Source organism: Mytilus galloprovincialis, chromosome 2, assembly GCF_965363235.1.
Source record: "Mytilus galloprovincialis chromosome 2, xbMytGall1.hap1.1, whole genome shotgun sequence".
NCBI classification, from domain to species: domain Eukaryota; kingdom Metazoa; phylum Mollusca; class Bivalvia; order Mytilida; family Mytilidae; genus Mytilus; species Mytilus galloprovincialis.
In genome coordinates, this window is record NC_134839.1 from 62,967,893 (window position 1) to 62,986,679 (window position 18,787).

General features: G+C 31.6%; 1 protein-coding gene across 12 annotated transcripts in view; it reads left to right on the forward strand.

The window, feature by feature from the left end:
- The window catches only part of LOC143064082 (thrombospondin type-1 domain-containing protein 7B-like), a 197,639-nt gene that overhangs the window by 167,117 nt on the left and 11,735 nt on the right, over positions 1–18,787 (forward strand). For all 12 annotated transcript variants that reach the window (XM_076236622.1, XM_076236631.1, XM_076236626.1 and 9 more), the window contains 17 exons: positions 137–344; positions 624–825; positions 1,318–1,433; positions 2,532–2,741; positions 3,527–3,721; positions 6,828–7,136; positions 7,509–7,687; positions 8,013–8,137; positions 11,218–11,371; positions 11,936–12,193; positions 12,582–12,696; positions 12,886–13,031; positions 14,369–14,482; positions 15,176–15,275; positions 16,779–16,988; positions 17,363–17,560; positions 18,175–18,265. In XM_076236622.1, the coding sequence (XP_076092737.1) occupies positions 137–344; positions 624–825; positions 1,318–1,433; positions 2,532–2,741; positions 3,527–3,721; positions 6,828–7,136; positions 7,509–7,687; positions 8,013–8,137; positions 11,218–11,371; positions 11,936–12,193; positions 12,582–12,696; positions 12,886–13,031; positions 14,369–14,482; positions 15,176–15,275; positions 16,779–16,988; positions 17,363–17,560; positions 18,175–18,265 (2,930 nt within the window). The remainder of the gene's footprint in view (positions 1–136; positions 345–623; positions 826–1,317; positions 1,434–2,531; positions 2,742–3,526; positions 3,722–6,827; positions 7,137–7,508; positions 7,688–8,012; positions 8,138–11,217; positions 11,372–11,935; positions 12,194–12,581; positions 12,697–12,885; positions 13,032–14,368; positions 14,483–15,175; positions 15,276–16,778; positions 16,989–17,362; positions 17,561–18,174; positions 18,266–18,787) is intronic.

Below are 18,787 nucleotides of genomic sequence, written 5' to 3' on the forward strand. Positions count from 1 at the left end.
GTAGTTATGATGGAAGAAGAAAAAGAAAGATGCATGTGGCCCCTGGCGTGTATGTATATAGATTGAAATCTTTTTGCTTGCAAATCTACAAAAACAAAGTTAGTAATATGTAAACTAATGCACTTTTTGTTATCAGATGAGAGTGAGTGATGACTTATGCTCGTCATGGGAAACCAGACCAGAGGCCCAAGTGTTATGTGAGATTCCTTGTCGCTATGACTGTGTAACATCAGAATGGGGCGAATGGTCAGAATGTCCAGACATCTGTGAGACTGAACAAGATGTTTCCTACAGACCAAACATGAGATCAAGACAAAAAACAATCCTGGCTCGCCATGGACCAGGTAATTCTTAATGAAATCTATTGCCTAAGAGTATGGCTACCTAATTAAAATATTTCTTATCATTATGGTTAATCCTAAAATATTGGAAAATACTTACTCTTTGGACGTGCAAGTATTTGGGTGACTTAAAAATCAGATATTTAATGAGACTTCAAGGAAAAAGGGAAGAGATATACAATTATTCAGGTCCTTTAAATATACATTTTTAACAACACATTTTTGTTACTAGAACAGTTGCACCAAAACCTGATAAAAGAAATTTTCTGATGTAAATTTTAGGGGGCACAGAATGTCCAGGTGAACGAGAACTGATAGAAAATAAACCATGTCCTACTGTCATAGAATGTGCTGTATTTATATGGCATGCAGACCCATGGGGAAGTTGTGAACTGGAGGATAGAAACAGAAAATGTGGTCGTGGAAGGCAGACTAGGGGTGTACACTGTTATAATCGCAACAATCAACTTGTACAGGATGAAAAGTAAGGATATATACACAAACATTTTCTGTTTTTTGAACTTGTAGTGTAAAGTAATGTTTAGTAGACATTGTGGTTTGTACCTATTGTTTAGGATTTAGAAATATTAAATATCAGCCACGAGTCACAGTATCTTTTAGTTCAGTGACAGAAGCAAACATGATAAACATGAAATATTCTTATTGTGTACAAATGATGCATGGTTATCTATTTATTAGGTTGTATGAGTGGGGTTTTTTTTATTGAAAAAAAAAAGGATTCTCTTTTGTTCTTTCTAACAGTAAGAAATGTAAAAAATGGATTTTATGTATTAAATCATGTTACAAAATCCTTGTATGCACTTATGAAATAAGTCAAAGGAACAGCACATTTAAAAAAGTTAGGCAGAATGATATTTTCTTGTCTTAAAGATTGTTTATGAAATTATTTTCTTGTCTCACAGATTTTTATTGAATAACTTTCATGTATTAGTAAAGGTACATTTTTAAATTACAGGTGTACACAGTCAGTCAAACCTGAGAGAACCAGAGTTTGTATGATACCATGTCCAAGGGACTGTACTCTTACTGCATGGTCTGACTGGTCTAGTTGTTCAGCTTCTTGTTTTATTAGTAAGTTTTGTTAGTCATAGGAACATGATTATTAAGGATTTCTCAAACTATAAAATTAAGAATTGGAATTGGATTAAAATTTTTTTGTAAAAAAAATATATATATACTTCTGTTCTCGTACTTAAAAGGGTTACATGATCAAAGCTTTTACAACCTTATAAGAGTTCAAAAAAAAAAAAGAAGTATTAGAATCATTTCTTACAATTTGATTTTTATGCTATAAGATAAGAGATACCAGTTATATTTAATGTTTACATTTTCCAATGCATAGTTGTGATGTTATCATAGAAAGCATATATTGTCTTGAATGTTAGGACATTACATTAGGAAATAAAATTAAATTTTTGAATGCCCGGCAATTTTTTGGGAGGGGGAGGAGGGGTCCTGATCCTGAAATCCCCGACTTAAAAACATGAAATCCCAAGGTCCCAAATTTAAATAGATTTTAATCTGACATCCCGAATTTCAAAAAACAGAATTCCTGGATCCCAAAAGGGTCAATCCCGAAATCCCGAGCTTAAAAACACCCGATTCAGAGTCCTGATAAAGGTCCTATTCCCCCTCTTTTGTAAGCCAACCAATATTACAGATTCTTTTGAAAAAACATGTATTGTAATTATAAATACATTCTTTTATAAGTCTTCAAAATGTATATTAGCCTTAAAAATGAAAACAAAACGTGTTTAACCCTTTCCTCCATGGATTTTTTTTTTAGCATACTTGATTTGCATAGGATTTTTTTCATCAAAAAAAATTAATAAGGTTTAAAGTGTTAATGCATTGTGAAAACAAATATTTCAATGAATTTGAAGTCAGATATTCTCATGAATCTCCTTTTTATATTGCATACAATTTTTTTTAAATCTGATGCAGGCGTTTTTGAGTCAAAGCCTTTCAACTGAGGTACTACACAGGCGTCAAAAGGCGTCATTATGGAGTAAAGGGGGTGGCGTCAAAAGGTGTCATTATGGAGGAAAGGGTTAAGGGTAATAAAGTTAAGAAATTTATACAAATGGTCACCTACATTGGAATCTATATATCTACATTCATATACTGGTACCAGCAATTCTATTTTCAAGTAATTGTTTTCTTTTACAGATAAAGACAACATTCCTACTAGGGCTCGGCAGCGATTTATTCTTCAGGAACCTGACAATGGTGGTGCTCCATGTCCAGAGGTATTACAAGAGGTGAAGCAGTGTATAGAATTACCCCTCTGTCACCAGTTCCAATGGAAAATCTCAAACTGGAGTGTTTGCATACTAGCTCCAACCATTTACAACTGTGGGAAAGGGCTCAGAGCTAGAGGTAAGATAGGACAAACAGCCTTAAGATATAAGAAGATGTGGTATATGTGCCAATGAGAAAACTCTCCATCCATCACAATTTTATAAAAGTAAACAATTATAGGTAAGTACTGTCTTCAACACTGAGCCTTGGTTTGTTTATATTCCTTTGCGAAATAATATTAGAAAACACATACTGTAATTTTAGAAATTATTGCATACATTTATTATTATGATTTCAACACGACAAACCAAAATGTGAGAAATGTTGTTGTTATTTAAGGAAAAGTTGCATACAAATATATGTGTCTGATTTCTGAGCGCAACATCTTATTGTTCTAATATTCACCTAGTCCTGGAAAAAGTGATAATTAAAACTTTGCAATCATTTCTAAATTTACAGTATCGATTTTCATATCAGCAAATTACTTTTATTATGGAATAAAATTTAGATGGATTTCCAAGATAATTAAAACCCTGAATTTTACTACCCAATAAAATGAACACTTCCATTAATTTTGTATCGGAAAACTATGAATTCATTAAACAGTGAATCATAAAATTTAAATTTATGAATTTCTACTTTAGACTTGACATAGATCAAATCTTGGTGCTAATAAATCCAAACAATTATTTTGCTTTTTTATTTAGTTTATTTTTGCTAGATGTAACCATCTGTATCATTGTGATTGTTTAACAGTTAAGAAAATGCATACATTAGTAACCTTTCATCACAAAACATCAATTATTTATTTGTGCTTTAGGTTTTTCCATAATGGAATTTATAATGAGTTATTTCCCTTGTAGACATTGCATGTATGGCTCAAAATGGAACAGATCATCCAATAGAAGACTGTCTGAAGTTCCTTGGTCCAATGCCTACTATTGCTGAACCATGTTATATGACATGTGACAGGCAATGTCTGTTTACTGATTGGTCAGAATGGAGCCACTGTATTCAGGGGTGTAGCGGTCATCAGTTCAGGTCAAGGGAATTGAAAGGTAAATTTACAGGTTACTTATACCCCATGCAATTAGCATGCATTGTGAATGGTTATGGCTTTGTTTTTACTTTCAAAACCTTTAAAAGGTTCAATAATCAGAAAAACTTGATGCCCTACATTCTAATACAATCCATGCATTCTTGTTGGAAAATGACGCTTTCAGCGGCATATTTCCGATACTAGTGAACTGAACTTCCATTACATTTCTCTGCCTACCGCGCTTGGTTCGTATTTACTTTCCATTACATTTCTCCGTCTACCGTGCTTGGTTTTGTATTTACTATTTTACATACAAACTGGAATTTGTGTAGTAATCAACCGGAACCAGTTTACATACCTCCGGTCCTTCTTATTACCAAAAAGATCGAAGTGTACCAACCAATGTTAAGATATTCATAAATCTATTTTTATAACTTTATTGATTATGTGAAGTAAAACTAAAAAATTGTTAAAACATTAAAGATATATAATTAATCGGGGAAAACTTGATAGTCTTTTCTTTTTACAAACAACTGCCTTTTTTTATAAGAAAATATAAAGTGTCTGTGTTGGTCAACTTTCTACTGGTTATAAGACAGATCGAAGTACCGGAAATCAGACTCAATCTTTGTTTACAAAGTTACAACAGTAGAGTCTGTAACATACTGTATCTGTATGACATGTGAATAAATTGTCGATATCGATGCTGGCTTTAATACAACGGTTTTATTGGCGGGGCGGGAGAACAGATTTGAAGCTCTCTACATTTGATGCGTGCACAACAGTGTCGTCTAGCTGATTCGGCGCGATAACCGTCTTACAGAATTCTAGTCAAATCCTGAGGTCAAATCGGCACTTGGTTAAATTGGCACCTGGCCAATTCGGCACCCGATATAGTCAAATCGACATCTAGTCAAATTGGCACCTGGTTAAATCGGCACTTAATATAGTCAATTCGGCACCCATGTTAGATTTGTTTAATATATATTTTTAACAGTATTTTAAGCAAAAACAGTATAAATGAGGAATGGGTTGTCCAGAAATTTTACAGTATTTACCCAAGAAGAGGTAGATAAGGAAGGGGTTGGCCAGATTATTAACCTGATTTTATCATGTTTATTCACATTTTTAAGAGTTGAATTATTTATATATATTATTGGATGCCTAATTGACTTTAAAAAGGTGCCGATTTGACTAGATGTAGATTTAACCTGGTGCCGATTTGACTTTTTCTATGGGTGCTGATTTGACTTATTATTAAGGCCCTAAAGTGAGTGAATATTGTACGGTGTTTTACTTGGCGGAATGTCAATACACTCACAGTAAGACTTATTCTTTACTTGCTTTTCCACAATAATTGTTTTGTGGTATTCTTTGAATTTCTCGGCAGTTATGGTTTTCTTCCGACATGCTTTTAAGAGGAATTCGTCTGGTTCAATAGCGTGAATCAGCCCCTCAACTTCTTTGTACATAAATACTAACTTTGGATTCAACCCCTTGTTCGTCATTGTCTAGAGATCTTGTTGTAGTTCCAGTTTGGCAAGCATTTTGGAGACTTATCCATCCTCTTTCGACTTGTAATCTCTGATGATAAATTTTGCCGTTTGACATGTTTATTATTGTTACCAGGTAGGGGTCGCATACGATGGCTCCATATTAAATTACGAGATCAATTCCTAAAGGTTTAGTTCATTATCCAATCTGACACAAATTTCAATAACTGGAATGCCACCCAAGTTGAATATATGGTGACCCACTATAACAGCATAATTACTTGGAATTGTGTTTAATACCATGATGGCATAAACTTAAATGGAGACAAAATTTAACATGAAAGATTGTGGATTAGTGTAAAATAAAAAACTAGCTTACTATGATATATGGTTAAAGAATGAATATCAAATTATATGGGTCATGGGCAGAGTTGTTAAAGGGACCTGACTGACGTGAAATAAAGAAAATCAAAGGAGTATCCCTATTTGTCTAATCTTCAATGTGAAATAAAACAAGTATAACAATATTGTGTAAATCTACAGAAATAAAATTTACTTCAAGTAACAGAAATAACTACATTTGTGTATGTCATTAGTAACTTATTAAATGAGTATGTGGGTAATTAGTCCTACAACAAATGACCTCAGGAGCATTATTTACTATTTTTATTTACTGTTCTGATAATTTTGTTTTACTATCAATGTGTCACACTTCGCATTCAAAAATTTAAAAAAAATGAAAATATCAGTATAAAAACATTAAAAATTGAATAAAAATGCGAATTCATATGTTATAGGACTAGTGGGGTATAAGAGCTTATTACAACAGGCTCTTCATAATCATTTGGTTTGAAATGATACTAGTAGTCTGTATTCTTCATTTAGAAAAGTGTAATTGCAAGAAAAAAAAATACACATTACTTAGAATACTTTAGATCATTCAAGTAGTCTTTTATTTAGTACATACAAAAGAACAACCAGTAGTCATTGGATATTGTAGATCATATAAATAGTCTTGACCTATTTATGAGTACAAAAGAACAGCTAGTAATCATTGGATATTGTATATCATTCCAGTATTCTTGACCTATTTATCTTTACAAAAAAAAAAAAACAAAAAAAAAACAGACTGTAGTCATTGGATACTGTAGATCATTCAGGTAGTCTTGACCTATTTATTTGTACAAAAAAAAACCAGCCAGTAGTCATTGGATACTGTAGATCATTTAGGTAGTCTTGACTCTTGACCTATTCATTTGTATTAAAAAAAAAAAAACTAGTCAGTTGTCATCTTCACTTCACACACTCATCTACAAATATCAATTATATGCTTACGAGACATGTTGCAATGTTCAACTTATTACGGTATGTGGAAATCAAGACTTGCATGAAAAATATCCCAATATTAGAGGCAATGGCGTCATTTTTCCTCAGAGCTTTCAGCTCTTTGATTAATTTTTACCCTTGAATGAATATATATCTATTCTTAGTCAAAGATTTTGGTATCTTATAAAATGTCAGAATATTAATTTATTTTAATATTAGATAATTTATTGGGTCAAATGTATTTCTGATTTTTTTTATGATTAAAGGTTATTCCTGTTATCAATTATTATGTTGTTCTTTTAAAAGGTGGTCAAGGGGTACCAGATCAATGCCATAACAACAATTTGTATCCAACTTACCAAAAACGACCTTGTCAACTATGTGAGTCATTAAAACGTACATCAATGGGTGAATGGTCAGACTGTATCCTAGAACCAGTCAGACATGACTATATAACAAATCAACCAGAACTGACCAGCAGTAGAGGAAAGAGGACTCGTAACACAACCTCCCTTGATATGGGATACATTTGTGGAACAGGAAAAAGGATTAAAGTAGTGGCTTGTAGTAACCAAGGATTAGGGATAGAGTCAGCAGACAAATGTAATGGAGCAGGTAACTGTCTCTTATATTTCTATCAATATTCGTAAGCTTAGCTGTATGGTCTTTCTTTGTGTTGTGATCTCACCACAGTTAAAGTTTTAGGAAAAGAGTATAGTAAATTAATAGATTTATGTTGACTGAAATCTAAAGCTGCAACAATCATATGTTGAATAAAGAATAAAGTACAATGTCCTTTTTTATGCTTCCATTTGACCAGAGTACATGGCACAGCTCTTTATACCCAGACTCCTTGGATGTGTAAAAGACAACTATAAGATTATACATTGTGTTTTAAAGTTAATCTATTTATACCCAGACTCCTTTGATGTGTAAAAGACAACTATAAGATTATACATTGTGTTTTAAAGTTAATCTATTTTACAGGTTATGAAGAAGAAGTATGCTTAATACCATGTCCAGTGGATTGTGAGATGTCCGATTGGACGACTTGGAGCGAATGTCCTGCTAAATGTGGTGCTGGTGTACAAACAAGATATCGTAGTATCCGTAGACTTCCATCAGCAGGAGGCAGACAATGTCCATCACTTGGTGCTTCAAGCAAGGTTACTGTTTGTTTGTGTTTGTTTCATGTCAATCCCTGCTCCAATTGTGTTTGTTAAAATAAAAAGATACATAATTGCTATAGGCTACACTCAGATGAAAAGTTTTATTAACAACTTTAATCATCTTCTTTTGCAGTTTTTAGATTTATAGGAACTCTTCAAAGTCTTGTAATGTTGTAATATTAAGCTGAGTTTTATTAAATACTTAATAGAGAGTCAAAAAACAAAAAAAATATTTATGTACAAATTTCGTTCTGTATCAGTCAAGTATAAATACTAGCTTTATACTTTCAAGGCACATATTATTTTTTTATTTTTATTTTAGGAAGTACAAACAAGGCTTTGTCATCCTGAGTGTGTACGATATGTATGGAAAACAAAAGCTTGGGGTACTTGTATTCCTCATAATCAACAGATCTGTGGTAATGGAACTCAGACAAGACATGTTAGGTAGGTATTAAAATAGTTTACCACAATCCTTTCTAATGTTATTCAATACACTGTTTATTTCATGTGCTTGATAACCTTTTTATTCTGGTGATTATAACAAGTTCAGGAAAATCTCAACATGCCTTACATTTTAAGCATTCTGACTTGCCATTGATCAAGACTTCTAAATGATAAAATAGAAAGACTGGACATCACTTTTAAGTTCTACTTCTGTACAATGTACTTTATGTTATGCTATCATGTATTTAATTTCCGATAATAAATTCTTTTCATTTCTTTAGGAAATTAATATGCATTTAAGTATGAATAATCAACTTGGTCATTATGGTCAAGATGCTTTTGATTAATTGAGAATTCTTACTCTGGGTCCATGAATGCAAGTTCTGACCAAAAGGAAAGAAGCTGTTCATCAGTCAATTGAATGCATTTATCTCTGAATTTATTTTTATACGACTGAAAAATTGAAAAATTTTTGGTCATATATTGGTATCACGTTGGCGTCAGCGTCGTCGTCGTCCGAATACTTTTGGTTTTCGCACTATAACTTTTGTTTAAGTAATAGAAATCTATGAAATTTAAACAATAGGTTTATGACCACAAAAGGAAGGTTGGGATTGATTTTGGAAGTTTTGGTCCCAACAGTTTAGGAATTAGGGGCCATAAAGGGCCCAAATAAGCATTTTCTTGGTTTTCGCACTATTACTTTAGTTTAAGTAAATAGAAATCTATGAAATTTTTGACACAAGGTTTATGACCACAAAAGGAAGGTTGGGATTAATTTTGGGAGTTTTGATTCCAACTGTTTAGGAATTAGGGGCCAAAAAAGGGCCAAATAAGCATTATTCTTGGTTTTCGCACAATAACTTTAGTATAAGTAAATAAAAATCAGTGAAATTTAAATACAAGGTTTATGAACACAAAAGGAAGGTTGGTATTGATTTTGGGAGTTAAGATCCCAACAGTTTAGGAATTAGGGGCCAAAAAGGGACCCAAATAAGCATTTTTCTTAGTTTTCGCACCATAACTTTAGTATAATTAAATAGAAATCTATGAAATTTAAACACAAGGTTTATGACCATAAAAGGAAGTTTGGGATTGATTTTGGGAGTTTTGGTCCCTACAGTTTAGGAATAAGGGGCCCAAAGGGTCCAAAATTAAACTTTGTTTGATTTCATCAAAAAATGAATAATTGAGGTTCTTTGATATACGCTGAATCTAAGTGTGTATGTAGATTCTTAATTTTTTGGTCCCGTCTTCAAATTGGTCTACATTAAGGTCCAAAGGGTCCAAAATTAAACTTAGTTTGATTTTAACAAAAATTGAATCATTGGGGTTCTTTGATATGCTGAATCTAAAAATTTACTTAGATTTTTTATTATTGGCCCAGTTTTCAAGTTGGTTCAAATCGGGGTCCAAAATTAATCTTTGTTTGATTTCATCAAAAATTGAATAATTGGTGTTCTTTGATATGCCAAATCTAACTGTGTATGTAGATTCTAAATTTTTGGTCCCGTTTTCAAATTGGTCTACATTAAAGTCCAAAGGGTCCAAAATTAAACTAAGATTGATTTTAACAAAAATTGAATTTTTGGGCTTCTTTGATATGCTGAATCTAAACATGTACTTAGATTTTTGATAATGGGCCCAGTTTTCAAGTTGGTCCAAATCAGGATCCAAAATTATTATATTAAGTATTGTGCAAGAAATTTTCAATTACACAGTATTCAGCAATAGCAAGAAATCATCAATTGCACAGTATTGTGTAATAGTAAGAAATTTTCGATTGCACAGTATTGTGCAATAGCAAGAAATATTCAATTGCACAGTATTGTGCAATAGCAAGTATTTTCAATTGCACGGTATTGCGCAATAGCAAGAAATATTTAATTGCACAATATTGTGCAATAGCAAGAAATTTTCAATTGGAGTTATCTTTCTTTGTCCAGAATAGTAGTTGAATCAAATTAAATCATTGTTTTATACAATATACAATGTATTCACTTTTACTACCAACGGATAAATTAAAACTGTCTTTACCATTCAGTGATAACAAGCACTTTTTTACATTTTAATATTTTATGAATTTAAAAGAGTAGTTATTGTTGCAAACTCCATTAGAAATTTGAATTGAGATCCTTTTTGGAATAAGGGCAAGGGGGATGTGAAAAAAAAATTTGGGGGAGGGGGGGTGTTTTCAATTTTTCTCATTTCAGATTTCATAAATAAAAAGAAAATTTCTTAAACATTTTTTTGAGAGGATTAATATTCAACAGCATAGTGAATTGCTCAAAGGCAAAAAATGAATTTTAAGTTTATTAGACCACATTCATTCTGTGTCAGAAACCTATGCTGTGTCAACTATTTAATCACAATCCAAATTTAGAGCTGAATCCAGCTTGAATGTTGTGTCCATACTTGCCCCAACCGTTCAGGGTTCAACCTCTGCTGTCGTATAAAGCTGCACCCTGCAGAGCATCTGGTTCAATTTTGCAAATGCTGCATTGAAATGAAACAATACATTTTTGTAAATTTTGGTTATGCATTAAATCTAAGAAAGCAATTTGAAAGTAGTCTTTTGAAATGGATTTCTGTTGATGATAATTATCTTAGTGATGTTTTCAACCTGTAAATCAAATTAAATGTATTAAAGAAAAAGTCAGAACACTAAATCTTGTCATTGAACTTTAAAAGGAAACAATTGTTTTTCGTTTTTCATGTCAGAGACTAATCAAGTTTTTGAATTATGCAAACATATTTAAATGTTTCACTTTTGTGATTGGCAATGGAAAAAAAATATATCAGAAGTAAAATGAAATGGATGGCTGGGTAACTTGAAAATGCACAATTTTTTGTATTTTTTGATTGTTGGGTATTTTTTTGTTGGGGGGGGGGGGGGGGGGGGGGGGGGAGTGGGATAGGGTCATCGGTTTTTATTTTGATTTGGGTTATTATGAGCTGGTGATGGAAAATGATGTATACTTGTTTCAGCAGTGTCCAATAATGATTCGAAAACCTAAATTTACAAAGTATTATAAATTTTATGTGATTTATATAAAACTTTATTCCTTTATGACCATTAGATGTTATGCTGTGAATAGACATGGATTTACAACAAGTGCAGCCTCTGATGATGTGTGTGTAAATCAACGTCCTCCAAAAATGCAGCATTGTTATTTATATTGTTTGTCAGATTGTGTGGTCAGTGTTTGGACAGCATGGACTTCGTGTAGCAAGGTAATCTTATTTTTTTTCTAAGGTTTAAACTGTTTGGTTCATTGATGAGAAAGTTTGACCCATCACTTACTGTAAATTGTGCAAGAAAGAAGATAGTTTTTAAATCATTGATCATACAGTTATTGGTTTGGTAGGAACTGGCTTTAATACAAATTGATTATAAAGTTTATCAATGTTTTGAAACTTTTGCATCAGAGTCATATTGTTTCTGGAAAATATCATTGTTTTTCAACTGCATCATTTGTATCTTTATGAGACATCTGATGTTTGAGAAAAATGAATAACAGAAGTATATCATTCCTTCATCAAACCCTCATTAGAACAAGAATATATGATGACAGAAATTACAAGTAATAGACATCGCAAATGTCCTTGTAAAATATTTCTTGTGAAGAAACATCAGAAAAAAATAATTAATATTTAGAAATGTACAGTATTAAGGCTTATCATATGAGTGTCATGTAAAATTTTTTATGTTGTAAAAGATTATATTTGGTACAAGAATATGCCTTCCTGGTGACACCTTATTGTGAAGACTAAATTAGTTTTATCTTTATTTTATAGCCCTGTAATCATAATGATAGACAAGTGAGGACAAGAGAAGTTTTACGTTACCTGAATTACAACAACTGTCCGGAGGTTCGTGAAACAAAACCTTGCATCAAAAATGACAATTGTATTGAGTACTATTGGGAATGGTCATCCTGGACGACTTGTTTAATAAACAATGGTATGGACAACTGTGGAGTAGGACATAAAGAAAGATATTTAATCTGCAAGAACCACTTTGGCCACACTGTGGATAGTGAATTCTGTGAAGTGGTAAGTGTATAGTTGACAGTAACTGCATCAAATAGTTTTCTCAATTGTTTTATATTTTTCATGTCACAGCCTTTTATTACCGACTATACAGTATTGGTTATATCTATTGTTGACAATATGGTTGCATAAAATTGCTTTAACATCCACTTAAATAATAATTGAAGATTGTTATACCCACATTAAGAAAAAATAACACACATTTTTTATGGTATTTTGTCTCAGCTTTGTATAGTGATAGAAATTGTAAAACATCTGACTCTATTTCTGGTTGAATACAGTATAGTTACCAGGAATTGCTTACATCCACTTCATTTAAAATCTGGTGGATAATCATCTTTTTGGCAATCATTTCACATCTTGTTTTTCTACTGTATATATATTATTGCAGGATGCAGATCCAGTTTCCGAGCCATCTGTTGTGTCTTGTGAAGAAGTCTGTGATGTTGATTGTCTAGTGTCTGACTGGTCAACATGGTCATCCTGCAGCAAAACATGTGGCCTAGGTAATTTATTCAATATAAATTAAAACACATTTTCACTAATAATGATATGATACAAATTTTGACACTATATACTCTAGAAATAGAATTTTGTTTCAAGGCAAAGAAATTTCATTTAATATGTAGAAATATTGAAGTTTCATGGAAAAAGAATATATCCAAGATGATTTTATTTTTAATTGCAATTATTAGGAGTCAGTCAAAGGGAGAGAACTATTGTGGAACAGTTCAGCAGAAATGGAAGACCATGCCCAGATATTCTTAAGCAGAAGAAACCATGTTTCCAACAAGGCTGCTACTCTTGGACTGTCTCTGTCTGGTCAAACTGTACATCCCAGGTAAGATTTGTAAGCGTTATCCTGCATCATCAATTCTGTATTACATTTTTACCATACATATAGTTCTCTCTTATATACTTTACACTAAAATTATATGACGATGACAAAAGTGACCATTTCCTTCTGAAAAAAAGTTCTCGATATTGTACAAAATTTGTATTAAATGAAGACATGTTTACAGCCACTCAAGTTTAAAGATTCTAAGAAATACAAGTTGATATATCAATTGAAAAATAAAATAAAAGATATTAAAGTAAGAAATACTACTCAGCTTGCAAATAAGACCATGCTAGTTATAGTTGTCACTTTGCAGCTGTTGCCCATCCATTATTTGACTTTTTTTATCATCTACTCTAAATTTTATTGCTAATTTTAACCAGTGTATCTGGAAAAGTAAATCGTAGAGAGGCTGATTCTTCTTAAGCTAATCAATAAGAGAGGCTGCTGATATTAAATTCATTTTTCTATTTTCTAGCAGCTGAAAAATTTCATCAAGTAATAAGTTTTTGGTTTAAATCACCATCAATGAAATTTACAAAACTTGTGGTATATAGAATGAAATTCAAAACAGTGTGGCTGTGGCCATTGATTGACACATTAAATTCATCCATTGACTGGGAAAATTTACGTGAACATTTGTCTGTAACGACCACTGTTCAACTGTGGGGTCACCAAAGGTTTCTTAACGCCTTTAATTATAAAATAATTCGAAAAATTAATCAGGAATAACCTTTATGTTTTGATTTATATAATTGATATAAATCAAAACATCGTGTTATTTCTGATTAATTTTTTCGAATAACTTTATTAAGGTGTTGAGAACCTTTGGTGACCCCATAGTTTAAGTGTCTTTAAAAAGTACACAGTGAGCAATGGTCGTTACATACAAACGTTCACCTAAATTGTCCCAGTCAATGGATGAATTTAATGTGTCAATCAATGGCCACAGCCACACTGTTTTGAATTTCATTCTATAAGAGGGTAGTAATGCCCCTTACAAGTTACAGTCAGGCGTCAAACGGCCATTTTTGGCTACTGTTAGCATCAAATTGATTTAAATTTTACTGTGATTTGTCAAAATATCCTTATCCTAATTTGTCAGAAGTCTCAAATATATCGTTACCATATTTTTGGAAAAAATTAACGTGATTTGTCAAAATCATTCGATTTTTATATTTTATCGTCATGCACCAAAAATTACCATTAACGTCATATTGAAAGAATTTTTACCGTTATTTGTCATAAAGGTACACCCATTACCACCCTCATATTATTCATCAAGTCAAATTTTTTTTATTGTGATGACAGGAGTTTTGTATTTGTTTTTTCTATTTTAGTTTGGAATATGTGGACATGGGATACAGAAGAGAAATATATCTTGTATGAGTGAAGATGGTATTGCCTTAGCCCCAACCAAGTGTTCACCAGACCTTCATATACTTATTATGCAGGTGAGTAATGTTATCCAAGTTCTGTGGATTTTACAACTAATTTAGATAGTAATGATGTACACATTTTATATAAGCTCATGTGCTAACTTTTGTAAAACACATAATCAAATATCCATGAAAAATATTTTTTTTCTTAATTCAAGATTATTTGTAACAATGAAAATAAGTGACTACAGTAATTACTGGAGTCATCAATCAATCTTTCTAAAACAAAGATTTTATTATAACATTGTATCACTAATTCCAAAAACTATTAACTGTGAAGAATATACATATAAATTCTATCATGGCATCTAGTGAGTTAGGATACTTCTCAATGTAAGACAGTTAAATTCTAAAATTTTAAACACAATGCTTGGTAAATAATTTTTATAATGAACCTTTTTTTTTCACTGCAATTGTCTTCTAAAAGAGAATTAATTTTAGCAACATGTCTATATTGTCTCATAGGAAATTTTACTAGACGTCCATGAAAAGATATTTAAGGATGTTTGGTACTTTGTTTCAGAACAAAAAGCTTTTTAAAAGACTATAATAAATTGATAGAATATAGCTAATGGAACTCAAAAGCAAAAATTAATGAAAGAACATGTTCTTGTTTTTGAGATATAAGCCATTGAAAATTTGGTGGGAAATGATTTTCTCTATACATTTCATACATTTAACATGGATTCTTTTTTTTATTTTTTGAAGACTGAGAGACCATGTACAGTACCATGCCCTGGGGAATGTGTACTAACAGAATGGACTGAATGGAATAGATGTTACTTGTCAAGGGAGGACTTCAGAACTGGTAAGTATTTCAATATCCTTTCATTCTGTGTTTTGAAATATTTAAGGCTTAATGCTATTGACCCCCTCAAGAGAGAAACTGGTGTAAAAGGAGCTGCTTGGAATATTTCAAAGGAGAGAGACCAGTAAGATTATAGATAAAATTGGATTAGTTAAGGATGTTTGCTGCTCAGTTTCAAAATAAATAACTTTCCATAAAACTAGTAAATATTGATAGGGGATTAATTGAGGAATCAAAAGCCAAAACAATATAGGGGTCACTGTGCTTATTTTCAAGATATTAGCCATTGGAATTTTGGCGAGAAAATGTTCTCTGTTGATTTTTAATAGCTTTATCATTGACCAGTTAAAGTTCTCAAAAACTATTAATAAATAAATAAGATTTTATAAGACTTTTACAAATGGCTTATGATTATACATGTAAAAGATTTATTAAAAGAAAAATGGGAGTTCATGGGCAAAAAAAATTTAAGGCATTCAAATGGATAAAACCAGAGGATTTGGAAAATCTGACAAAAATTTCAAAACATGACAAGCAAACATCTTTAAAAATTAATCTTTCTTGAGGGTTATCTTTTAGAGAATGTGCTTTACTGCAATTCATTATTCATATGCAGATATCATGCAGTGGACTTTTGCTGAACAGTGGTAATACATTTCAGTGCAGTATAAGCATATGAGTACTAACATTATAATAACAGATAACTGTACCTGACCTAGACTACAATTATCATAAATAAGTTATCCAACAAATCTGAGGACATACTCTTTTGGTTCTCTACTTCTTACAAAAGTCTCATTTGTTACTAGAAAATATAAAATTTAACCTTTTCTTCACCTCTACTTCATTTCATCAAATTAACATATATTCAATTGGCACATGCAATAAGAGATCAAAGCAAAAAATGAATTTATACACAATGCCTATTACCACAAAATACAGATCTAGCTTGAATTCTGGTTGACCACAAAATACAGATCAAGTTTGAATTCTGGGTGCACCCCTTAAACCGTTCTAGAGTTATGCCCCTTCACAAATGAAAAAATTGCTGAATTTTTGTTTCTGTTCTTTAACTTTAGTCTGCCTCAACCAAACGCTATGAAACTTATACAAAATGCTTATTACCACAAAATACAGATCAAGTTTGAATTGTGGGGTAATGACTAAATTTTCTAGAGTTGTGCCCCTTTACAACTGTTTTACACAATACTTATCACAACAAAACACAGACCAAGTATGAATTTTGGTAGTGTCACTTTTACTGTTCTACAGTTGTTTCCCTTTATAACTTTATATGATATGCAAGCAGGACATCATCTGTGTCCCATAAACACATTCCCAATTTATATCATATTTGATAAAATTATAATATACTGTAAGAACTAGCCATTTCATGTAAAATCTCTCTCTCTCTCTAACTCACTCTCTTTCTCCATTTTATTTTGATACAGAAGGATTTTTACTTAATTTTAATTAAAAGTATGTTATATATTTGTTTTTCAGAGAGTTATAGGAGTCTAGGAGTTCAGAGTAGATCTAGAGCTGTGTTAGCATATCCTAAATTAAAGAATACACCTTGTCCAGACAAGTTGTGGGAAAAACGCCATTGTGTTGCTGAAGAAGGAATGTACTTTGAGTGGAGAACAACTCCATGGAGTGTCGACCAACATAGAACTGTTTGGTGTGCAAGATCTGATGGACTTGTAGTCATAGGTATTAAATGTTTAATGCCAAAGGAAAAAGGAATTTTAGGGTTTCGAGGTTCTGAGTCTTTGTGTGTATTTGTTTAACCTACGGTAGTTTTATTAACTAGAGGAGTATTTTTTTACAATAATTGTATAAAATACACATATTTTTATTGGATTGTTTTTGTCATAATCACTGAGCCTAAGCTAGAAATAAGTATATTTTATTGAAGTTGATATATAAATGAAACAACATGTCTTTTATAATTTTTAAGTAAATATTTGCTTTTTCTCAATGTTATCTTCACAGTTGCTATATGTAGAAAGTCTGTAACATTATTTGTGAAAGTACAGAACTATGTAAATTTATCATATTACCTTTGATAACTATTATCATTTTAGGTGGATGTGATATTGAGAGACGTCCCTCAACCAACTTGAGATGTGAACCAGTTTGTCCAGTACAAAGTCATTGTAACGATACCGATATCTGCATATGCCATGAAGGCTATGTAGCACAAACTAACTACAGAGGTATTCTTCAGGCCTGTTTAGAAGCTAATGTTACTGTGGAAAAAGATGCTCAAGAAACAGGTCAAAGTAGGTTATTACTTTGTAAAAAAAACAACAAAATGTTAAGGATTTAGTTACGTTCTTCCAACTAACTTAATTGATATGCTTATTTCAATTTTGACCATTATTTTGAAATAAAAAATAAACCTCTCAATAGATATGTTATCTACTGTCAGATGTAGGAATTATATTTGAATTTATCCCATTTCTTTTATATACCAATATAATTCTATTCTGATCACTAGAAAATCTTGATTTTTCATACTGGGAATTAGACCTCATATCTGATACACAGCAACCCAAAACAACTAGAAAAAACATATAGAGGTTGACTTAATTTCTTTAAAAAAAAGATGGGTCACTTTACAATATGTAACTCCTATATGTCTTAAAAAAAAGGAATTAATTAATAGAGACTATCAGAGATCTGTCATCTACCCATAATTCTCCAAGTGACATTAAAGCACAAGAAACATTCACTGCCACCTGCCTTGATACATTTACATAATAAATTGACATGATAGAACTCGGTATCTGAGATCTACCTGCATTCTCAGCCAACTGGTACATATTCATTTCATATACATTAATGTCAGGAGTAACATTTTAGAATTTTATTAAATTTATTTGTTGGTTTTTAGAAAAAGAAGAGACCAGTATATGGATGTATGCAGTGTTAGCTGCTGGAACTGTCTTTATTATATTTGTGGCTCTAGCTTTCTATAACATGAGGTAATTGTATTTTACTTTTCAGTGAAAGTATTTTGTTAAAAGAGATGTTCTTTTATATAAATGTTAGATGTTTAGATGTGTTAACTCTTTGTACTAAAATTGTAATGCAAGGCAGAAAAGTTTATCTCTTCTTGATAAAGAGTAAAAAAAAAACTTTGAACCAAGACTTTTTAGTAACAGTATTAGTTTTATCTGCCTGTCTGTATGACACTTTTGTGATGCACAAGGCTTCTCAAGATAAATATTTTGGAAGTAGATTAGTAAAAGTAAAACTGCAGTCTTTATATCATGTATATGAGGTTGATATGTAATAATGGAACCAGCGGAAATAGATAAATATAGTTCATACAACATCACATTGACTTTGTGTAATTGCTACAATTGTTATTAATTAATCTACTGCAGCCTTGTCAAATGGTCATAAATGCCTTATGTATATTTAGATCTATATTAAATGAGGTTTTATATCATTGTTCAGGCTGCTTTTACAACCTTTAATAGGATTTTTTAAGTATCAAGTAA